Genomic DNA, 22519 nt, shown 5'->3' on the forward strand with positions numbered 1-22519 from the left:
TGAAAAACTCTTTTTAGAGTCACTGTCAAGTACTAGAAGTACCACTTAGACTATTGTAATTCAGTTTTACATTGGTGTATACCAGCTCTGATACTTTAGAGCCAGGTTTCATTCTCCCCCACCCCAAGGGTTACATCTGTTTGGGTTTAGCTTGAAGGGGGATGTGGTGTAGTAGTTCCAACCTCTTCGATCCAGTAGGTGTACTGACTGTTAGAAGAAGTTCTGTCTTCTGTTCTCTTTTTAGTCTCTTGATTTCTGTATTTCACAGCTGTAATCCAAGTTTGTTTGGGTCTCGATTTTTCTCAAGACCAAGAAAGGACCAGTTTCTACTCATTGGTGTTTCTTCTTGAGCACCCCACTGTAGCTCTTCAGTAATCCATTCTACTCAGTCTTCTCCAGAACTGACAATTGTGTGGGCAGTTTACCTCTTGAAGTGCAAAGTATTATTTTGGAGGTGGGAAGAACAACAGCCTCTATAGAGCTAATTCTCTTTACATGCCCCCACAAATGCATGCACCAACAGCTGTTGTCATTGATTCCTTTCCCAAACTAATCTTGGATTTTTGCTGTCATCGTAAGGCTGAACTTTTTTGCTGTTGTGAAGGACTTGAACTTGGATTTTGTTCTCATGAGGAAACCATTACTGGACTTTAGTTTCTACCTGAGCAGTACTTAAGTGAAGGTTGTAAGATAAATATATACAGTTATAATTTGTGTGACAAAAGTTGGCTGGTATTTTTCATGTTGGCATTTGTGTTTCCAGCACTTACAAGAAATATAACATCAATTTCAACCAAACCTGAAAAGAAAAGCTTCAGATAGTAGAAATCATACTCATGATTCTGTTAAGACACTGACATACAAACAGACTGCATGTGTCCATCTGCAGAAGAAATGTTTAGTGAACACTTTGGGCTTTACTGCATTATTATTAATAGCTCATCGTTTCCATCAAATAAACTCTTTTCTGTGTCTTATACTCTCTGAACATTAAATGTCTGCCACTTTTTTTCTTCTAGCAGTTTTACCTTTCCTGCTTTCTATGCCACAATCACTAGACCAGCTTCTTTTTTGTGTGTGTTTTTCTTTCCATTTGTTGTATATTGTACCTTCCTTCTTTTCTGCATATTAGCTTCTTGACTTACATGGCTCTACTTCTCAAATGTGGTATTTAGAGCATCAAGTAAAATAACCAATTACTACTTTGTTTGCATTTTTTCCCAGTAGGTGTAGCTTAGTTGTTATTTTGACATACTAAAAAGCCTGAATTTACAACTGTACTTTTTAATCTTGTTTGTATTTTACTTCATCTAAATGTAGTTCAATTGTGGCCGCTAAGTAGGTATTAATACATTATTTGCATAGTTGTTTCTTACTAATTTATTGGAGGGAAGTAGAATACAGAATTTCCTGTGTTTAAATAAAATACATCTTGTAATACATAATTTACAGAAAAGCTAATGATATTTTAGTACAAGCAATGTAACTACAGTTTGACTGTCATAGCCAAGGTCCCCAGTGATGATGTAGCTTCATCTTTTCTACATAGTGTAGATAGTTAACAACTGATCATTGACTTGATCGTCCTGGTCTCTACTCTGATGTGGTGGTGTATAGTAAATAGGCATTTGGATTATCTGTTAGAATGTAGATCTGTGAGCATTTAAAATACTGTTTGCTTTCTGAGTTTTCTGTAATCCAGTTATTAAAGCGCTTGATAGAGCTCTCTGTATGTAGTATTTCATGACACTTGAATACTTATACCACTATCTACCGTAGCCACTTCTCTGTGACGGTGATTTAGCACAGGATATTCATCAACAGCTTTAAGCAGGAGCAGGTCAGGTAACAATAGCAGTTTAGTTGGGACAGAGCAGGGCTTACTGGAGACACGTTCTTGATGTTTTCTCAACCTCTGTAGGGTCTCATAGCTGAGGTTAAACTGCTAGTTTAAAGTGTGCTTGTATATGTCTTTACAGTAGTTACAGCTTTGGTTGCGATGCAAAAACATGTATAGGATTATATATCTTGGCTCTGGAAAGATAATATAAAGCTTTGTCTTTTCTATTCCTTGCAAGACACTTTTCATTTTACTTAATAGATTATCACAGTTGGAAATCCTCTGTCTTCCCTCAATGCATTAAACTATTGTGTTACTTTCCTGTGTTCTGTTCTGCTCAGATGTTTGTGGATAGTGTCCACATTTTTGTATAGGAATTTTACTCACTATGGTAAATAATGACTTTTTTACATATTTTGTATTTGCTCTTCTCTGTAGATTTAAGTACTATAAATTCCTTTAATTGTACAACAACTTCATTATCATAAACAATATATATTTTGTTCTGCATGTTTATATGTTACTGATTTCTCTCCGTATGTTTCTTCTGGTTCTCAGGATGACCAAACTTAGTGATCTTCCTGCTTCATATAGCACAAGCATCCTATAAGAAAGCTATCTGTTTTTTTGAAAGTGTGAAGAGGCTGTGTAGGAGAAACTTATCAGTCATTGTTTTAGTCTTTTTAAACATGTGGTTTTGTTTTTGAAAAAAAATGTGCCCACTTAACTTTAACAGTTTCCCCACTTGCTTGCTGGGTTCTGAACTGCGTGCAATTCATCATTTCCCAAGTGTTTTTCCTTGCACTCATGAGGTCTGTTCATGCTAATAATCTGAGCCACCTGGGATTGACAGACACTGTTCATATCAATGCAGGATTGTATGGGTGTTGATGAAATCTAGGTTTCCTGCATGTTTGAGTATTTTCAGCACCGTCCAACTCCACAGTGTGCTACAAGATACTTCTCAAAAGCTTCTCCCTGTTCCCAGCTCTCTTCTGCATGCTTACTGTGTGGTGGAAGCTTTATAGAATTCACAAAATATTGAAACTGTATTTTACATATGGGCATGTATATGCATACTTTTGCATCAAGTCAGAGCTCGCTAACATAGTTCTCTTGGAAGCTCAGGACTGCTTTAGGAAACTGTATGCTGTGGTCATTGGAGTTTGTTTGTTTGGTTTTTTTTTTCCCGTTTGGTATATTTTTGCAAGATTTATCCAGGTTTCTAGTGATACTTTTTCAGTTATTTTGAAAACCCTGTTCCAGATCCAAAAGTTGGTTAGTTTTTTGGTGGGTTTACTTTTTCTTTCTTGGTATCTTATTTCATATAGGAGACCCTCATTAAGATTCTGTAAGCCATTTTGTATTGTTTGGTTCTACCATAGCAGTTGCATGCAAAGGTGATGACAGTTGCAAAATAGTAACCAGGTGTTTAATTCGAGGGTAACTGAGCCTCAAACATGTGATTGAAAGTAATTTTAATAGTGTAGTCTTTAGTCATTGTTACAACCCTGCTGAAGCAAGGAATTTTGTCTTGATAGCACCTGACAATCTCAAGTTCTCTGACTGGCCCTTCTGTTTTGGTAGAAATGTCATTCCTGGATGAAATTCTTAATGTACTTATTCTCTGAATTCAAGCAATGTATTGCAGTTATACCTTAGTTTTGTGTTGTCTTGCATAGGCACAGATTCTTTGTTTCATTTTAAGTGCAGTAGATACCTGTAGTTACTGTTTCTATATAATTTGTGTCCAGTGGTTGAGTTATTGCTGGTTTTGACAACCTACTGAAATGGGTGCAGGTTTTTTTCTCAGAAATGATAGGGTTTGCTTTAATAATCAACACAGCTCCTATTTTACTAACTTACATGAATGCTGTCTTACCTAGTAACACTTGATAGCTGTAGATATTCTGTGGTAATTCAAAATATAGAGGTGTCAACACAGCTAGAGGCTAGCCTTATCTTAATATTTAAAAGGTGATATTAGGATTCTTCAGTGTTTTTTGAAGTGAAAATAAGTGCATTAAAAGAAACTGTTAAAATAAAAAGTAGGCTAAGTACCAGATTAAAGAATCGGCTCTAAATTTATGTTGTTTTCTCTCTGTGGTGTACTAAAAATCAAAGTAAGCTAACATTTTTTCTTTAGAGTTCTAGACAGCTTGCATCACGATTTCATGAACAGTTTGTTGTACGTGAAGACCTAATGGGTTTGGCCATTGGCACTCATGGTGCTAATATTCAGCAAGCCAGAAAAGTCCCTGGGGTGACTGCTATTGATCTTGATGAAGATACTTGCACATTCCATATTTACGGAGAGGTAAGTTCCCTTCTTTTTAGCCTTTCAGAAAAAAAAAAAAGTTGGGAAAACAGATCTCATTTCTCTCATACGTCTATCTATTTTTAGGATCAAGATGCAGTGAAAAAGGCAAGAAGTTACCTTGAATTTGCTGAAGATGTCATACAAGTCCCAAGAAATTTAGTAGGTATGTCAATTGTGGAGGCTAACTCTGTGGTAGTAAGGAAAAATGCCTTCTAGGAACTGTGTTTTACTTTTAGAAGGGTGGCAGGATACAAGTTTGAAGAAGTTCTCTTTGTGAAAGGGTTCTAGGTGGTACAAAGCCTTGAGGTTTAGGGCTTTTTTGTTTTGCTTTCCAGTTCCATGCAGGATTTTTACAGATACATTTACCTTCAGTCCATTGTAAGAAGTTATCTCCTGGTTTGCAGTTCAGGGTTATCTTAAACTAGAAGCAATGTGCTGGTGTTTAAATACGAAGTAGAATAGCTTCTGGACTGAGCCAAAGCATTAAATCACTTCAAAGATGTCCAGAGATTAGTTCAGCTATGTGATAGATGAATCTGCAGGCTCATATTTTCCTAGTATATTTTGAATCATTTCTTTGACTTGTATTTGTCTCTTTTTCCTGTCCTTTTACATCTGAAACACAGTTTGTTCAGAAGCAGCACTGTGGAATGCTAGTTAAGGTACCCAATGATCAAGAAAATGCCCCAAAGACAATCTAATAGATTTCCATTAACAAACACGCTGAAAAAGTCCTCAAGAATGCATGCTGCCCTTGGGGGGGGGGGGGGGGGGGTGTCTTTTAATGAGCTTTTGATGCTACAAAGCAACATAAAAATACATGGCTTAATTCAGTAGGTAAGAACAGGGAAAATACTACATGCTATAACATACTTCTAAAAGCAAATATTTTAATAGGTTGTCAAGCAGTGTATGAAAGCTGGTGTTGAAGCAGTGGGAAATTCTGCAATGGGACAAATACTTACAAATGTGGCACTTAAGCTCTGGAACTGATGTAAAAAACAGTAGTTTTCCCTTCCCCACTCCCTCCTGATTCCACTGGTAATAACTAAAAATGATAAGCTGCCATCATTATTTTAACTTGAGGTTTTAATTTCTTTATTTATGTTTTCTGTTTAGATCTTTGCAATTATTTCTGTTTTGGCAGTTTTTCATTTCTACTCTGCTTCTTGGCCTTGATCCTTTAGAATATAAAATTCCTTTAGAATATAAAATTGGCTGAACCATATGTTATGTCCAAAATAAGCTATGTTTGATAACTAGCTTTTCTAAATTTCTAATAATTTGCCAGAAAACTAAATAATTCCTTTTTTAAAAAAGGCAGAAAGCTTTTTTCCTTTTACATGATTGATATGCTGAATTTTATCTAAAGAAAATGCAAACATCTGGCTTTTTCCACTTAATTATCCTTTAAAAAATTTCAAACGAAATGAAAATAAAACAACAACAACAAAACCCCACCCAAGATGTTGCCTTTTTTTTTTTAAAGGCTGTATGGAAGTTTATAACCTGAAACATAGGTTAAAAATATAAGCATACAGTCCTTAATTGTTTTTAAAGATTTTTATGTATGCTGGTGAATTCTAACTAAAACCAAATATTTAAAAATATGTATTTTTTCATTGGGACAACTGATGTGTGGCTCTTTTTTTCTCTTGTTTATTTTTTTTTTTGTTTGGTTTACTTGACTTTTTTAATCACTACCAAAGCTTTTTCACACTTATTAGTAAGCTGTTATATTTGCCAGTGATGTGTAACGGAATAAAGTACTCAGAAGAAGCTTTTGACTCTCAAAGCAGCCTTTGTCATCAAGGAAGAACTTATTGGCCATCTTCTGTCATGTTTTCTAGAAATACATAGGATTTAATCATGGTAGAAAAATTGAAATACGAAACCAAAAATTTATTTAGCTTTGAACAATAGGAACAATGTCCTACGTGATTAAAAGTGGATTTTAATTTGCTCTTCATGGATTAATTGTATTGGCACAACAATAGCTTGTCATGCACTCAGTGTTTTTTGCCCTCATTTCAGTGATGTGCCTGTGAAAAAGATTACATTGCAAGTTTTCCTACAGTTTCATTAAATAAAATCTTTATTTCTGTTACATGCAAAAAACTATCTTTTACATCACTCTTAAGCTTTTCTTTAATACTATGATATGGCTTTTCCTCATTACCTCGCAAGTAGCTCAGTGTTCTGTCAATTTTCAGACAGCAAGTTATTTTGCTGAGGTTGGAGAGGACTAAAGTTTTCATTTTCATTGTCTCAGATTAGAATGCCTGGTTCCTAAGATAAATGTGTGCATTACTGGCATTAGTGTAATTTATTTCCATTTTTCTTTTTAATGAATTATAAACTATTTTCAAATATCTCTTAAAAAGCTCAGTTTCAGAAAAGAGAACTTTACATCTGGCTCAAACAGTATCTTCAGTAGTATCAGAAAACTTCATCAACTAAAATTTTTGTGAAAGAACTAAGAGTTTTGCTTTGTTCTCTACCCAAACGGTAGCTACAGCAGATGTTAGGGCTTTTTAAAAGGGTTTTTTGGTTTTGGTGGTTTGGTTGGTTTGGTTTTTTTTAATGCAACCAGCAATGTTTGTTTGTAAATCACTGAAGTTACTTTTAAACCTACCAAAGCAAAGCCAAATAAGCGTGCAAAATGCTGAATATTTCTGTAATTGAGATGTGTAATTTCAAATAATTTTATGCAAAGGGAAGGCATTTGTGATTTAATTTCCTTTGGTCTCTTATAGGAACTTTGAAAAAGAAGGAAACTATACTCAGTGACAAACTTTCATAATAAAGTACCTCTCTTCCTCTGTGCGGCAGTGGTTGCCTTGGAATGTTACCAAAGTTAACACTCCAGGCTTACTTAGTTCATGCCTTGTTAACTGAATCTTTATTGTGGAGTATTAAGTCATTTTTGACAAGTTCTTGCACTGGTACTAAATACTCTTATTTAATTATAGTAATACTGTCAGGTTTTGGCGAAAACACTAAAGGTGCAATGTTCTGTATGTTCTCTCTGTAGGAAAAGTAATAGGAAAAAATGGAAAACTGATTCAGGAGATAGTGGACAAATCTGGTGTTGTAAGAGTGAGAATTGAGGCTGAAAATGATAAAAATATTCCACAAGAAGAGGTATGTTTTCAGTTAATGTGACTTCTGTATGTGTTAATTGGTGGTTATATTTTACCCAATGATAAAATAAATTCTTCCTTATATTTGTAGTGGTAAGGTAAAGTTTTGATTAATATGTGTTTTTTCTGATGGAATCTCTATTTCCCTATTAATGCTGAGGGGCATTTTTATATAAATTTGGCTTGCATATTTGTGTTCGAAAAACGCTTTGTGAAATTTTTCGGTGATATATCTTCTCAGAGATTTCATTTTATTCCTGTTCGAAGCAGTGACTCTGTTTCACAGCAATTGCTAAGCTGTTAATCGGTATATGTGAAACTTACTGTTTTCATTCATTAATATGCTTTGAGTTTGATCTCTAAAGGTTTTACCTGGTTTAAATTTTTATTAGTCATTTCTTACATTGTAATGAAAACCTTGTGCTTTATGTATAAACCTCTCTTAAATATTACCTAAATTCACAATAGCCTGTAAATCATAACCTAAAGAAAAAACAAGCATGAACAATGTGAGACTCCAGGTTTGCGCAGGAAGGATATCAGCGTTGTTAAGGGCCTTAATGAAGTCTAGAACTTTGTAAGTTGAAGCACTTTTATGTGGGGCTGTGTTGAGGGGAAAGGTTGCAGGTTTGTAAGGAAAGCTTCAGGCATGAAGCTTTTAACATCTCAAGGTAAAAAGATTCCCTGCAATTTCAAATGTGAAATGTGCTTAAAGAAAACTGAACTGTCTTTAATTTACCTGGAAGTCTAAATATGTACTAGGTAAGGAACCTTTGCTACTTTGAATAAGGTATGAAATACATTTCTGGAACTCTTATGTTCTTGCTTAAGTAGTTATTTCACCTTTTGTATTATCACTGTACAACTATTACTGAAGACCCGTAATCCAATTTCCATCTTTCTGTAAATGGTGGATAAGCAATTAAGTAATTTTTTTTACTACTTTACTAGTTTTACATCTATTTGAAAAGGTAAAATTGTCAGTATTTAGATTTAAAGGATTCATTTCTATGTCATATTTTATTTCTAATGATAAATTCTTTCAGCATAGAATTCTGAATTCTTGAACTAGCTTAATAAGCAAGAGGGTGCTATTATTGCTGCAGGCTAAAACTTTCAACATTTTTAATGTCAGCCTACAGAATAATAGAAGGGTAAAAGAGCAAGTAGTCATGGCTACAATTAGTATGTCAGGTTTTCTTTTTTTCTTCTAGCTTGAAAAAGCTTATTTGTTGATGCTCTTCAATCCAAAATGCAGCTTTTAAAGATTAACTTGAAAGCTTTTTTTACCTGCCAAGCTCTGCATTCATACTTCTGTTTTACCTGTTAATGACATTGCTGACACTGGCATTGCTTACAGTGCTTCATGTGTTAGTTGTGTCATATCAGGAGCAACACAGAAACCTGAGATCAAATCTTGGCAGGTAAGAGTTAGTTCTTGTAAGTTTATTTATATTTCATATTTGAAATAAATGTGCATTAATCTTCCCAGCCCTTCTTTTTGCAAAGAACAGTCGTTCACTTTTTAAGTTTTAATACGGGGTTCCTTTTCTTGTGACTGAGATGTTAGAATACTGCCCATAAATTTCAGGTGCAATTTCATAACTCCCATAATTTTATAACAGGTTCTTTAGGCTTTTCATCTTTTCAAAATGAGATAGGTACTGTTTGTTATAGTAATATATATTATTTTAATCTGTAAATTTCTTAGCACATAAGGTCTGCTCAGTATTCACCATTGAAACTAAGTTGAAGATGGTACTTTTGCTTTGAAGACAGAAATAAGGTTCAATAAATAAGCACTTTGATGCTTTTGTATGGATAAAATTGCTTGACATTGTTACCAGCTCATATTCGTAATACTTGGCATTGCTACACCTAGAATCCACTGCTAAAAGCAACAAGCCATTTCCTTAAATGCCTCTTTAAGTCAGTTGTCTTGTGATCTTTTAGTAATAGATACTATGTGCTAGTTAATGCCAGTTTAGTAGAAATTTCATTGTTTATCAGGTGGTAGTAAATATTTATGAAACTTAAAATACCCCAAATAATAAAACACTTCAGTCAAAGATGCCTGTGGCTAAAGGCTTTCTAATGCTCATGAGAGCTAGTGTTAGCATTAAGATTTCTTAGGATTAGAGGATTGTGTAATTTTTTTTCCTTGTTATTTAATGCAAATGTGTAAGATCTAACAAAAGTTGTTTGTATGTAAAAGAAAAAAAAAAACACACAAACAAACCCCCAGAAAGCATAAACTATAGACTTGCCACTCTTAGGGAACCTCAGCATACTGTGCGTGTATTAAGACATTTGTGTCTACAATCATTTAACTTTTGCAAAAAAACCCCTCCTTTGAAATGCAGTCCTGTAAAGGGTATGTGTACCGTGAAAATTAAAGGTGTTTTTAGAGTTCGTGATGGGATAACTAAAACAAAATTTAAATTAATTCAGTTGGTGTAGCCAGGGTCTGGCATAGGTTTCAGCAGCTGAGTGTCTATGAGACTTTCAGGTTGACTGCAGTCCACAGTGAAGCTCATACTGCCATGCTGAGGCTGCAGCTGTTACAAGAGTCAAGTAGTTTAAAGCTAGCTCATTGGGTCTGCGTGGGCTGCAATCACACCTCTGAAATGCTGCATAGACTTATTTTAGTGTCAGGAGTTTTGGTGTGGAAATAATCCTTGTATCTGCTGAAGTTTAGTTGTTTTCAGCACTCAGGGGGCCCTTTTAGGTAGATTTCTTAGCCTGCTTTGGCTGCCTAAGTTAGTCTCTAGATATTTTATCTCCAAGTGTCATAATTTGAGGCATTAGAATTTCCAGCTTTACATTTTTGAGGTATTTGTTGAATCACTGAAATAATAATTCTTGAAAGGTAAAAGAAATGTAAGTTAGCAATTGTTACCTGAAATACTAACTCTATTTCTTGAATTTTTTTTTTGTTTGCCTTTTAAAAATTGAGGTCCTCAAGAAGCATCAAGTTTTGTTTTATGACCTGGTGTTAATTTGATTTACTCTTTAAAAAAGATCAAAGGCTTCTTTAATGACATGTAGCCTAAAAGAACCTGGTGTGAGAGAGTAGATGTGATAGCAAAGGTGGTATTAATTTTGAAGGGAGGAAACATCAAGTGTTTTGAATTGACTTTTTTTTACTTTTTCAGAAAAATAAATGTTGGCATTGTGATGCATATGATAAAAGCTCTTTGCATAAAGGGAATTAGTCTACATGATCTAGTTAACAGTATATTTAAATTTTGATGTTGTCTCATTTTTTTTATTTAAGCTTATCCATGTTGTAAAAATTGTTTTCAAGTTTTACAGTAAAAACATTTGGTTCTCTTCAGTATTTGATGCCTAATCAATAACCATAGGACTATTGTTACTGTGTTTTAGGGGATGGTACCATTTGTGTTTGTGGGAACCAAGGATAGCATCACTAATGCAACTGTTCTTCTGGATTATCATCTTAATTATTTAAAGGTGAGGAAAATGATACTGCTCTACCACTGAAATTTTTCTATCAATACTTAAGATGGTAACAATAACATGATGATCAAAATCTGTTTTGGCCCTGAATGAAGACTGTTGAAAAATTAGTGTTAGAAGACATTTTCAGTCTAAAAAGGCTTTTTGTAAAAGCCATGTTCTATTAAAAGAATAATTTATCTGAAGGATGGGATGAAAAATAATGGTTTTTTGGAATGCAAAATACAAAGGAATAAGAAAGAATAAAAAAATTGATCTCAAAAAATGCTGACAACTTTATATACAAGGAATAGTCAGTCCCTCATGCAACAGCAAAGCAAGCAGCATTCTGTGCAGAGACCTTGTATACAGTGGGCATTTTATTCTAAAACCCTAAACTGCTTGGCATCCGTTCTTTAAAATTCTATCAACCAAAAGCCTACCTGGTTATTGTACTCTGGATTTCCCTCCCTAAGGACCCTCTGTCACTAGTTTAGATTAAAGATATCTGTCTTCCATACGTGATTCTAAGTGTTTCTTTTTCTGTAGTTAATTGACATTTCATACTTGAGGATGTTTTGTAGGCAATTCAGCTTTATATGTTGTGTTTGCCTTTTGGCTGTGTGACTTCTCCAGTAGTCTGCAGTGCTTGTTGCCTTTTTGTATAGGGAGCAAAAAATATCCCACATTATTGCTCATAGTTACTTTTGCTTATGGTTATTATGGCCAGGTGCTCAATCTTTGATGGCAGGGCCAGATGCTAACAGTAGGGACTGCTTTGAGTTCATTTAGTTAAATACATTCTTGCGTCTCTTTTGAAACCTCCAGACCATTCATAATTTGATACATGTTCAGTCTGTGCAGTAGCTATCATTGAATCATCTAGAATGCTATAATTTCTGTATATAGCTAAAAGACTTCCCAGTACAGGTGTCAGAGGAGTTAGAAGAAGAAACAACTTTTGTTCCCTTACTTACCTACTTGGTAACTATACCTTTTAATCCTGCTTGTGGAGCACTTGTGTTTATCAGTGTTTTGGAGCAGAGATACAGCTGCTCTGCAGCTGTCAGGTAGTAGAGGCAGAGAACGACCGCATGAAAATAAGTACTAAAAATTAAGCTCCTTTCTTGCACGCTCACTATTATTTCAGAAGGTATTTCTGGTTTAACTTCTTTGGTAGCCTTAAATGGGTACTTGCATGTTAGTCAGTACTTAAATGGGTACTAACATGTGAGTGTAAAGTGTTTAATAGCCCAGCAATTTTTTTAGATTCTTCAGTTCACTGTCAATTAGGGTCACTTTCTCTTAGTGCTGTCCTCCTTTCTGAACCAAAGGGCACATACAACAGTGTCTGTATAGCAACTAGAGGATAGATTCTTATCTTGGAGATTTTGATCTTGGCCTTCTCATCCCATTTAACATACACACACAAAACTGTCATCTTAGTGGTCTGTTGCCTTGTGGTTCAGTTTCAGAATAATGTCTTCCAGTTCACTGACAAGAAGTGGAACTGACTTGTTCCTTTAAGGTCTTCTGTGTTTCTGTGCCTCCAGGCAAAGTTTATTACAGAAACTTTTTGTAAAAGATACACAATAGGGCATGAACATCAAATGTACTGTATCAACTCAAAGTAGTGAATTTCTCTATAAAAGAAGAAAGCAGACTTGGCTGGAGTGACTGTTACATAGTGAAGGTTCAGGATCCTGAGAGGAACGGGAAAGACTAATACCAGGATCACAGCCCCAGACTTCAGGAGAGTGGACTTTGGCCTGTTCAGGGATGGGCTTGGAAGAGTCTCATGGGCTGCATTCCTGGAAAGAAAACAGGTCCGGGAGAGCTGGCTGATATTTAAAGAATCAGGTTCTCCAAGCTCAAGAATAGTCTATCTTGATATGCAGGCAGTCACACAAAAGTAACAGGAGACCTGCATGGATGAACAAGGAGCTTCTGGCAAAATTCAAATATAAATAAAGAAGTATACAAGGGGTGGAAGTAAGGACAGGTGACCCAGGAGTAATATAAAGGCACAATCTGAGTGTGCAGGGTTGAATTTGGGAAAGCCAAAGTCTGTCTGGAGTTGAATATGACAAACGATGTGAAGGGCAACAAGAAGGGCTTCTGCAGGTATATTGGCAGCAAAAGGAATACTACAGAAAATGCAGGCCTGCTGGTGAATGGAGTAGGGAACTTGGTCACAAAGGAAAAGGATGAGGTACTGAATGTCATCTTCACTTTGTTTTTTTTTTTATGGCTAAGATTTGTCCTAAGGACTACCAGGCCTGTGAAACCAATGGGAGAGTTTGGAGCTTCGGAGACTTTACCCCTCCTAAAGGAAGATTGAGTTAGGGAATGTCTGAGGGGAAAAAAAAAAATGGGGGGAGGGGGATATACACAAGTCAGCGGGACCTGATGGGATGCATCCCTGAGTGCCAAGGGATCTTGTCAAAGTCCTAGCTGGACTAGGTGACCTCCAGAGGTCCCTTCTGATATCACTCTGAAACATCCATAAATAGCTTTCTTCCTGATTTAAAAAAAAAAAAAAAAATAATAAGGTTGGTTGCCACTTTTTGATGTTAGCTAGACAACATCTCAAACTGACAAAAGTACTCCCTGAATATGTGCAGCTGTAGATAATTATTGTTTGTGTTTATTTCTTCTAGTAGTTATGTGTGGTAAGAATTCTGTGTGCTGTCTGTCTATGCCTGAGTTACAGCACTTTGCTCTATGGTTTCATGCTTCCTCACTTACCTAATATTTTTCGTTATAATTAAGTAGAATTTAACAGCAGTGTAACGTCTAGCCCTTTTTATGAAACAATACTATTACATCATAATTGTTTAAAACTTTGGTATTTGTTACATGCAACAGTGTAAGAAGCTTGTGTTGGAATCTAAAAAGTTTAAATTATGCCACTGTTGGAATGGTATAAATGGATGATATTACTGTGATCACAAATAAAGGAATGCTAATTTCTCTGTTTAAAGAATGTTTAACTTCCTTAAGGGTAAAAATATCATAAATTTAATACTGAAGTATAGTTAATTGTATCTCTGAAAACAGTTGATCTGAGTGCTTTTTTCTTGATATATCTATTTTAAACAAACCTAAACTTGCCAACTGTGCCACAGGGAAAATTGTATCAGTAACAGATTTGAACATTTGAAAGGTTTTTTTGTTGGGTTTTTTGTTGGGTTTTTTTTTTAGTAAACTAGTTGCTCTCAAAGCTGAGTTATTACTTAAGTACTACATAGATTATTAGCTGCAACACTTAAGTGCTCTTTCTTTCTTAGAATTGCATGTCTGTATATTCAGATGATTAGTGGTTACATATGACTTGCTATGCTTGTGTTTGTGTAGGAAGTGGACCAACTGCGTTTGGAAAGATTGCAAATTGATGAGCAGCTTAGACAGATTGGAGCTACTTCTCGGCCACCACCAAATCGTACAGATAAGGAAAAAGGGTACATGACTGATGACGGTCCAGGACTTGGACGCGGTAGTCGACCTTACAGAAACAGAGGGCATAGCAGACGTGGTCCAGGCTATGCTTCAGGTACGTAACCAGAAGTACAGTTACAGTTTTACAAGTGGCCTATTGGTCTTTTGATTTCCTGAAAAGACTGGACTTGGAAACAGAGCTGTTAAAACAGAAATTCAATTAATATTGAGTATTAATATTTGAAGATTTTATAGAACTTTATGCTGTAGAAAATACTCTGAAGCAAAATGTAGTGCTTATATGTAATCTAAACTTATTTCCATGCAGTTCCTGTCTCTTACAGCATGCTTCTACATTATGAACTCTTTAGGGCAAGGATTGTTGTTTTATCTATATTTTAAACAATTCCTCATAATAAAGCCTCAGTTTTCATTTGAGCTGTTAAGAGGCTATCTTAATGTAAATATTTATAAGTGAAAATACTGTGTAGCTCAATGTGCAGAAAAGCTATTTCCCTCATATTAAATTGAACTTTCATGTTTTTACTAGAAGAGCATAGTCACCAAAATACCGTGTTCCTCTTTAAAACCTTGTATAATTCATTAATGAATAGTTTTCAGGATTGTGCTTCCTCACAGCAATCTATTACTTCATTATCCATAACATAGGTCAGCTGGTGTCTGTCCTGACTGAAAGGCCTGTAGTATGATCTTGATAAGACAGTCTTAGCTTATGTTCTACATAATACAAAACAAATGTTTTTGTGCTGAAGCCCTTTTACTATTTTTAGATGATGTGAGCTCACCTGGCTAGTAACAGGGTTAGAAAGGGAAAAAATTGGGGGAAAGAAGCAGCTTTTATCAGTGAAGGTGATCTGTTAACTGGAAAAATTGTAATGACCAGTTATTTTGGAGTTGATACATTTCTAGCATTCTAGCTTTGTTCTCTGCTTTTGTAGTGTGTATTACAGGCTGTTTCACGATAGCATTTTTTTCTTTTCATAGAGGAGTTGCAGTAGTGAGGGGAGACAGGGGAGATTATATTCAGAACTTGCAGTTTTAGAAACATGAAAGAAAGTCTACTCTATTAGACTTCTTAAGTTTTACTAGACTTACTACATTTGCATAGTAGACTCAATAATATATTGATAGGCTGATAACACCAAGTAACTATAAATGTGTGGCACACAATTATTTTACCTTGAAGACATTTCTAAATTTCATTTATGTCTGTCTTGACTTCTTGAAGAAGTAATGTCTATTATACGCATTTCTGTATTATGTATGTTATAGAGGTTGGGAAGTAAAACATCCCAGAACTGTTTATTAACAAAAAAAAAATTTTTTAAATATATACTTTTTTCATTCTACTGTAGTATTTTCATGCTAAGCTACACTGGCATGTTTGGATTTTTTTTATCCTCTTGATAGGAACTAATTCTGAAGCATCAAATGCTTCTGAAACAGAATCTGATCACAGAGATGAACTTAGTGATTGGTCAGCAGCCCCAGCAGAAGAGGAGCGAGACAACTACCTTCGTAGAGGAGATGGGCGAAGACGTGGAGGTGGTGCAAGAGGGCAAGGAGGGAGGGGTCGCGGAGGATTCAAAGGTAAATGTAGACTTAATTTTGAAAAAGAGGTCAGTGTTGGAATCCTTAAGTGACCTCACTTCTGTCAGCCTCTTGTTTTGTCATCTGCTCCAACCTCCTAGCCATCTTGGTGGCCCTCTGCTGAATTCTCTCTACTTCGCCAATCTTTTAAATTGAATATTTTGTTTCAGATGTGTTGAATGTTGAGCAGAGGGAAATAATCCCTTCTTTTGACATAGTTAGCACGCTCCTACTAACGCAACCCGTTATTCCGTCAGCTGGCTTTGTTGCAAGAGCACACTCATGTCTTATTCAACTTGTTGTTCACCAGGACAGCTCCTTTTGTGTGGAGCTGCTGCATACAGTCAGTCCACAGTGTGTGGTATTGCATGGGGTTATCCTGTTGAAGCTGTGTGACCTGGGATTTATCTTTAAAGCTAATGAGTCTTCTGTCAGGCCATTCCTTCAGCTTGTTGAGGTCCTTGTGATTAGCAGCCCTGACCTCCGCTGTATCAGACCACCTCCCACACTTTGGTGTCATCTGCAGGATTGCTGAGGAGGCATTCCATCCCATTGTCTCTTCATATGTTATATAAAGCCTCTCTTCCCTATATAAATAAATTGGGATAGCATTCTCTAATAATTTGCTTTCCTAGTATGCATCCTGACTCAAGTTTGTGGGCTGTGCCATCACATGTGGAGGCAAGGAATCAGGTTCTAGTTTGTCAATGGATATAGCAAAATCTTTTATAATCTGTCTTACTCATTCAACTGTCCATATTCCCATCTTCTTGTATTTTGATTTTCATGCAACAGGATTATTTGAGGTTGTAAATTATCTATTCAATGGAAATGACCAGGCAAAAGTAAGATAGGAGACTTATTTAAGTTAAATACATATATTTTATAATGTGATGTGTCATTATACTTATTTGTTCAAATATTTTTGTCTACAACTCTGCGTATTTCTTGAAATGTTTTTTTTCAAAGTAGGGGTATTGCTTAATTTAACAAGATTTTTTGAAAGAAGGTAATGCAGAATTTAGAAAGCTCATAAGCCATTAGAAAAAATGTGAACCTGTTAAACCTTACTAAAGTTGACTATTTCTCTCCTATGGTTAATCATTTTGAGAGGTGTTTTTTCTTCAGTCAGTAGACAGTCTCTTTTAAACTGTGGTGGTTTTCAACACTGTCGTTTTGTCTGCTTTGATTAACACCTGAGAACATTTTCTTTAGTGATTCTTGGCCCATAGTTTAAGAACTGTTGTTATATGTTATTGAGAATGTTTGTTTAATGTTCTTTAGCATGAAAATTTCGAAGTAATTCCCCATTATGCTTGCATAAATTTTAAGTAAAAGAAGATCATACATCCTTGTCAAACAGCTTAGTTAATTAAGTTTTCTTACAGGAAATGATGAACAGTCACGAACAGATAACCGTCAGCGTAACTCAAGAGATGCAAAAGGGAGGACAGCAGATGGATCTCTTGAGGTAATTTTTCTCTTATTGGAAGTCTGCACTGTTTAAAATTGCATGTCATATACTGACTTTAGAGTCTTCAAAGCCGCAAGCGACACAGTAGCCTTGTGGTTCCTTATTCCCTAATTCCCTCATCAGATATACAAGAGTTCTATGTCATTCTATAACACATATGTAGGAATCTCAATATATGAAGTTGTTTAAAGATGCAACTTCGTAATGTTAGCTTAGCTCTCCATTTCATTAGAACTGTGATCACAAGTCCCAAGGATTTACTAACCAGCTTGATTTCAGTCTTTGTTCTTACTAGCTTTTTGTTTTTAGCTTTTCTTTCTTGCTGCGTTGTGTATTGTTGTCTGTCGCCTATATACCTGAGGGAGGAGAATCCTTAACGCTTTATGTAAAGAGAGAGTGTGTTGTAGCCAGAATCTTCAGAGTAAGAAAGATTAAACTTCAGAAACTACCTTCACTACTAAATGAAACATTTGCAATTGAAGGCTATGCAATCTAGAAAGTAAGTTAAAAATGCACATCAAGAAACTGTTCAAGTCATATATTGAAATATTTTATAACCTGAAATATTTTATAGCCTTGTATAAAGATATTTCTATGATTTTTTTCAGATATGTTTTGTTGCATAAAGTTATTCAGGCTGATATTTTATGTATAGTTAAGTTTCCTCATGTGGAAACTGTTCTTGCTTCAAATTGTAACATGCAAACCTTCTACCATCTCTTACCACATAGGATGAGTTATGTTGGGAGGAAGAAATAATGAGCAGCTGCAAGCTGCTGCCTTCTGCGTGGTGTTACCAGGAGTCATGGTTCTGATGGGAGATTGAAATGACTCTTGGTTTAGTTTTAGAAAGCCTGTTTAAGAAAGGAGGGGCAGGGGAGAAATGGAACGAGTGACCAAATGCTTAGTTTTCCAAGTGGGAGTGCCGAACTTGAAGGTGTAGTACCTGAATACGCATCTGAAATGCAAACAATTAACATGCCCCAAAAAATTTTTTATGGCCACACAGCTTTTGTAGTTAATCAGTAATTAACTTATAAAGTTTGAAGTAGGCGGTGGAGAATTGTGGTGCTGAAAAAAACTAAGGCACTTATCAACAAGTCGTGATTGTTTTTTTTCCTGTTGCTCTGAGATTTGGATGAGATGATATTCTATATGAAAATAAGTACTTGCATATCGTTGAAACCTGGCTGATCAAGTTGTAAAAACTTTGTAATGTTTCAAGGAATAAGGGCTTATCCCCCTTACAAACATAAAAATTTTTTCTTTTAAAATGCTTTTATGACCATATAAAAGGCCACAGAAGTCTTTTTGGTGGATTAAATGAAACTTTTTTCAGATTCAAAAGGTAGCTGAGGAGATTTTTTTTTTGAGTGTTAGTATCATTTCATGGCAGCTTTCCTGTGTTGTTTTGGGGTTTTTTTTTAAATGTATACAGCAAGTAAAGTTGAATTCTTGAAGTGATGTTTCAAAGTTCCATCTTCAACTTTCTCTTGCACAAACATGCTGGAAAAGAATTTTTTTAGCTTCCAAGGCTAGGTAGACAGTAGGTTTTTTGGTTTTGTTTTGTTTTTTCTAGGTCACAAGTATGTGGCATTTTTGAACAGAAAAGAACTCACATGCTCTCCATTTCAGCTGGATACATTTAACAAAGCTGTAAGAGTGTAGTACTATTTGTGTCTTCTGACTACTTAATAAATAGTGCTCCTCCCAGGCTGCTAAGGTAGCAAATGCGTAAGGGGTGGATGAAAGGAAGAGAATGCTTTATATAACTTTGACTTGTTCCAGATCAGAATTGACTGCAATAATGAAAGGAGTGTCCACACTAAAACATTACAGAATACCTCCAATGAAGGTAGTCGGCTGCGCACGGGTAAAGAACGTAATCAGAAGAAAGAGAAAACGGACAGCGCAGATGGTCAACAGCCGCTGGTGAATGGAGTACCCTAAACTGCATAATTTTAAAGTCATATTTCCTATACTGTTTCGGTAATTCCTATTCCATGTTAGAGAAACTTGTTAGGCCAAAGACAAATAGTAGGCAAGATGGCGCAGGGCATGAAATGAACATATGTTCTCTGTTAGCCTTTTTTTCACATCAACAATATGCAGTTGTTTTCAGAATAAGAAGTTATTCAAATATTTGCATAAAAATATCTGAATTTCCAAAAATCGCTTTCAAGTACATATTGCAGTTCAAACAATGAAAGATTCTTTTTTGTTTGTTTTAAAAATACTGAGCTGTGCATTGGTAAACTTTCTGTTCAGTTGTACCATTTTAACACATCGGGTCAAATTCACTGCTCAATTTCGATTTTCAGAATAAATAGTGTTTGCAGTAATCAAATTGGCTTCTGTTTTCAATCTAACTTACAAGTTCTTCATGAAATGCTATGTCGTTTTATGTCCTGTGTCAGTTCACATTCTGGTCCACCTTTTTCAATATTTTAGTGGACCCTGAAATATGTGTGATGTAACAATTGTCATTTTCATTAGCAAAAAAAGTTGTATGATCTGTGCCTTTTTTATATCTTGGCAGGTAGGAATATTATATTTGGATGCAGAAATCAGGGAAGATGAGTTGGTAACACTAAATGTAAAATATATGTAGCAATCCTTGTCAGACGTTAGTACTTTATAGACAAGTGCATGCTTTCCATAATTTTTTCCTTACATAAACATTGAGTTAGGCAGTTATAAGAATAGGAAATTTATTTTGCACTGAAGATTTGGCAAATAGTGTTATTGAAAAAGGGGTGTAATTTTTTTCTTTGTAGGCAGTACCGAAGCTTTTTTTTTAAAAAAAAAAATAATTAAAAAAAAAAACCTTTCCATTGTGGAAAACTAAAAAACTCATTGTTACTGAGGGAACAAGTGTAGCGTGTTCACAAGCTAGTAATGTGTGCCTGCTATTTGGCCAGATGACCAGTTTAAAGCGCTGATATTTTTCATCCTCCCAAAATTTTTTATTTGCATATTTTAATTCGGGGGCTATCTCGGGAGAGGTAGGAAGAAAATCACCACGTGTAATGTCCTGGAAAGTACAGATACAGTAGTTGGAAATACTGGAGGTAGAACAAAAATTCATCGTATTTTGAGGTACAAGGTCTGAATTAGCAGCCAATTTGAAGGTGTCACAGAATTTGATCCAAAGTACAGTTGTACACCAGGGAAGGGTGGGAAGTGGTGGGAGGAGCTGTGCTTTTGTTTATTTTCAATCACACATTAAACTTACTGGGCAAAACTGTATAAGGACCTTCATTTTAATCTATTTTTATTCAGATTATTCCAGAAGGAGAGCCACTGTTTATGTACAGAATTGTACAAACTTGACCTTGCCTCTGATGTATTTTGTGAGTTCTGTTTCTTTGGTTTTTTTCATTCTTTTTTTCCTTGCATACAGGTGAGCATACTAAAAACGGCAACGAACTGCACATGATTTAACAAATATAAAAATGTCTTAAAAAGTATTGCCAAACATTAATGTTGATTTCTAGTTATTTATTTTGGGAATGTATAGTATTTGAAAACAGAAATTGGTACCTTGCACACATCATCTGTAAGCTGTTTGGTTTAAAATACTGTAGATAATTAACCAAGGTAGACTGACCTTGTAATGTAACTGCTCTTGGGCAATATTCTCTGTACATATTAGCTACAACAGATTGGATTTTATGTTGACATTTGTTTGGTTATAGTGCAATATATTTTGTATGCAAGCAGTTTCAATAAAGTTTGATCTTCCTCTGCTAACTGATGTTGATGCAATCCTTATAAATGATTGCTTTTAAAAATCTCAACTTACAAAAAGTAGAGAGAAAGTATTTCTTTGTTTAGACTTTAACTGTAGCCATTTTTTATTTACACATTTTAGAAGACTCCTAAAATATTACCAGTTTTCAAAAATATGGCACATAATGCTCAAGAAAATGCAATCTCATTATGAAGCGGTACGGTACCTGTTGAGTTGTCACACTACATGCACTATATTTCTCACATTCAGTGGTTGAGTTCACTAAGGTGCTAACTGGGTTAAATGTGAAATTACTAAACTACAGTGACTAATTAGCTGCATTCCATTTTCAAGTGCATTTTGGGGTTATGACCTTTTTCAGTATTTGTGTGCTTAACATGTATCCCTTTCAATTCAAATTCCAGTGTTTTTAAATGTTATTAAATTTCAACAAATTAAACTGTGAATCTAAATGTACAATTTTATTTTGAAAAGTCATATTGTTACAAAACTTGAAAGTGCAACAAATGTCTGATGCTTGAGTTCAGGTCCGTCCTATTGGTAACTTATAAAGTATGGTCTAATGAATTAAAATTATTTTTAAAATAAAGTTCTTTAAAAAGAGTGAGAGGTATTTGTGAATGATGCCAAAGTCTAAATTCAATAGGGTTAAGCTGAAAGCCTATGAATTAACAAATACTTATGAAAATAGAAAATTTATGTTTCCTTTCTTTACTAAATGCATTTTTGTTAATGATGGTGGGAAGTTAAGATTTTCAGAGTTGGTATAAAACCTTATCAGGGAAAAAAGTCTTTTTTATACAGCTTTTTTGAAATGTAGATAAAAATCTCTCCTTTGTGAGCATTCATGAGTTCAAGAAGCAGAGAGGTTTAGTTTCTTGAATACAGAAATTATTTAAATTACTTATAGATGAGCTTTTTCAGCCTTGTGTGCTTCTAATATCACATACTGTGTACTATGCTTTATTTCAACAATCCAGAAACAAAATTAAGTACTTTGAGTATGATACTGAGTGTAGATTCCACGTTCTTCATAGGAGCACTTACTGTGAAAGGTAACTTATTTTCCTGAACTGCAGTATGTTTCTCTGCAAAACCCTTTAGTATTGAATATTAGAAGGGAATAGATTAATTAGCTTCCAGTGAGTATTCCTCAGTCACTTCAGGAACCCTGCTGTATGGTTCTGGTAAGTGGCATTCTGTATTAATCTGCAAGAGGAAAGGTGGGTCTCAAATTTTTTTTTTATTCTATTGTTAAAGATTTTGTCTATTTCCAGAAACAGTAAAGACTTGTAGTAGAATATCTGTGTTGAGTGGTAGGGGGAGATGTTGATATTGGTTCTGGTGGCTACTTCAAAGGATTTTTTAAGAAGTGACAAGGCTTAGCTTGATGTAGTTTCTGCAGTAGTGTGCAATAAGCTTGTTTGTCGTCTGCTTGAACTTAACAGTACTTAGGTTTTCATCCTGAAAGATGCTAGTC

At 35.1% G+C, this 22519-nt stretch overlaps 1 protein-coding gene across 2 annotated transcripts in view; it reads left to right on the top strand.

Annotated features, from left to right (window-relative positions):
- The window catches only part of FMR1 (fragile X mental retardation 1), a 35010-nt gene extending 13182 nt beyond the window's left edge, over positions 1 to 21828 (top strand). Inside the window, exons 8-15 of one of the 2 annotated variants that reach the window (XM_010568909.1) lie at positions 3987 to 4157; positions 4245 to 4323; positions 7195 to 7304; positions 10691 to 10777; positions 14120 to 14315; positions 15632 to 15811; positions 17200 to 17282; positions 19125 to 21828. In XM_010568909.1, coding sequence (XP_010567211.1) covers positions 3987 to 4157; positions 4245 to 4323; positions 7195 to 7304; positions 10691 to 10777; positions 14120 to 14315; positions 15632 to 15811; positions 17200 to 17282; positions 19125 to 19235 — 1017 coding nt within the window. In that variant the 3' untranslated portion in view covers positions 19236 to 21828. Of the gene's footprint in view, positions 1 to 3986; positions 4158 to 4244; positions 4324 to 7194; positions 7305 to 10690; positions 10778 to 14119; positions 14316 to 15631; positions 15812 to 17199; positions 17283 to 19073 lie in introns of both variants that reach the window. The other variant, XM_010568908.1, reaches the window with a different exon arrangement.
- Positions 21829 to 22519: the final 691 nt, after the last annotated feature.

This window comes from Haliaeetus leucocephalus, unplaced genomic scaffold (assembly GCF_000737465.1).
Source record: "Haliaeetus leucocephalus isolate CR32 unplaced genomic scaffold, Haliaeetus_leucocephalus-4.0 Scaffold262, whole genome shotgun sequence".
Lineage (NCBI taxonomy): Eukaryota > Metazoa > Chordata > Aves > Accipitriformes > Accipitridae > Haliaeetus > Haliaeetus leucocephalus.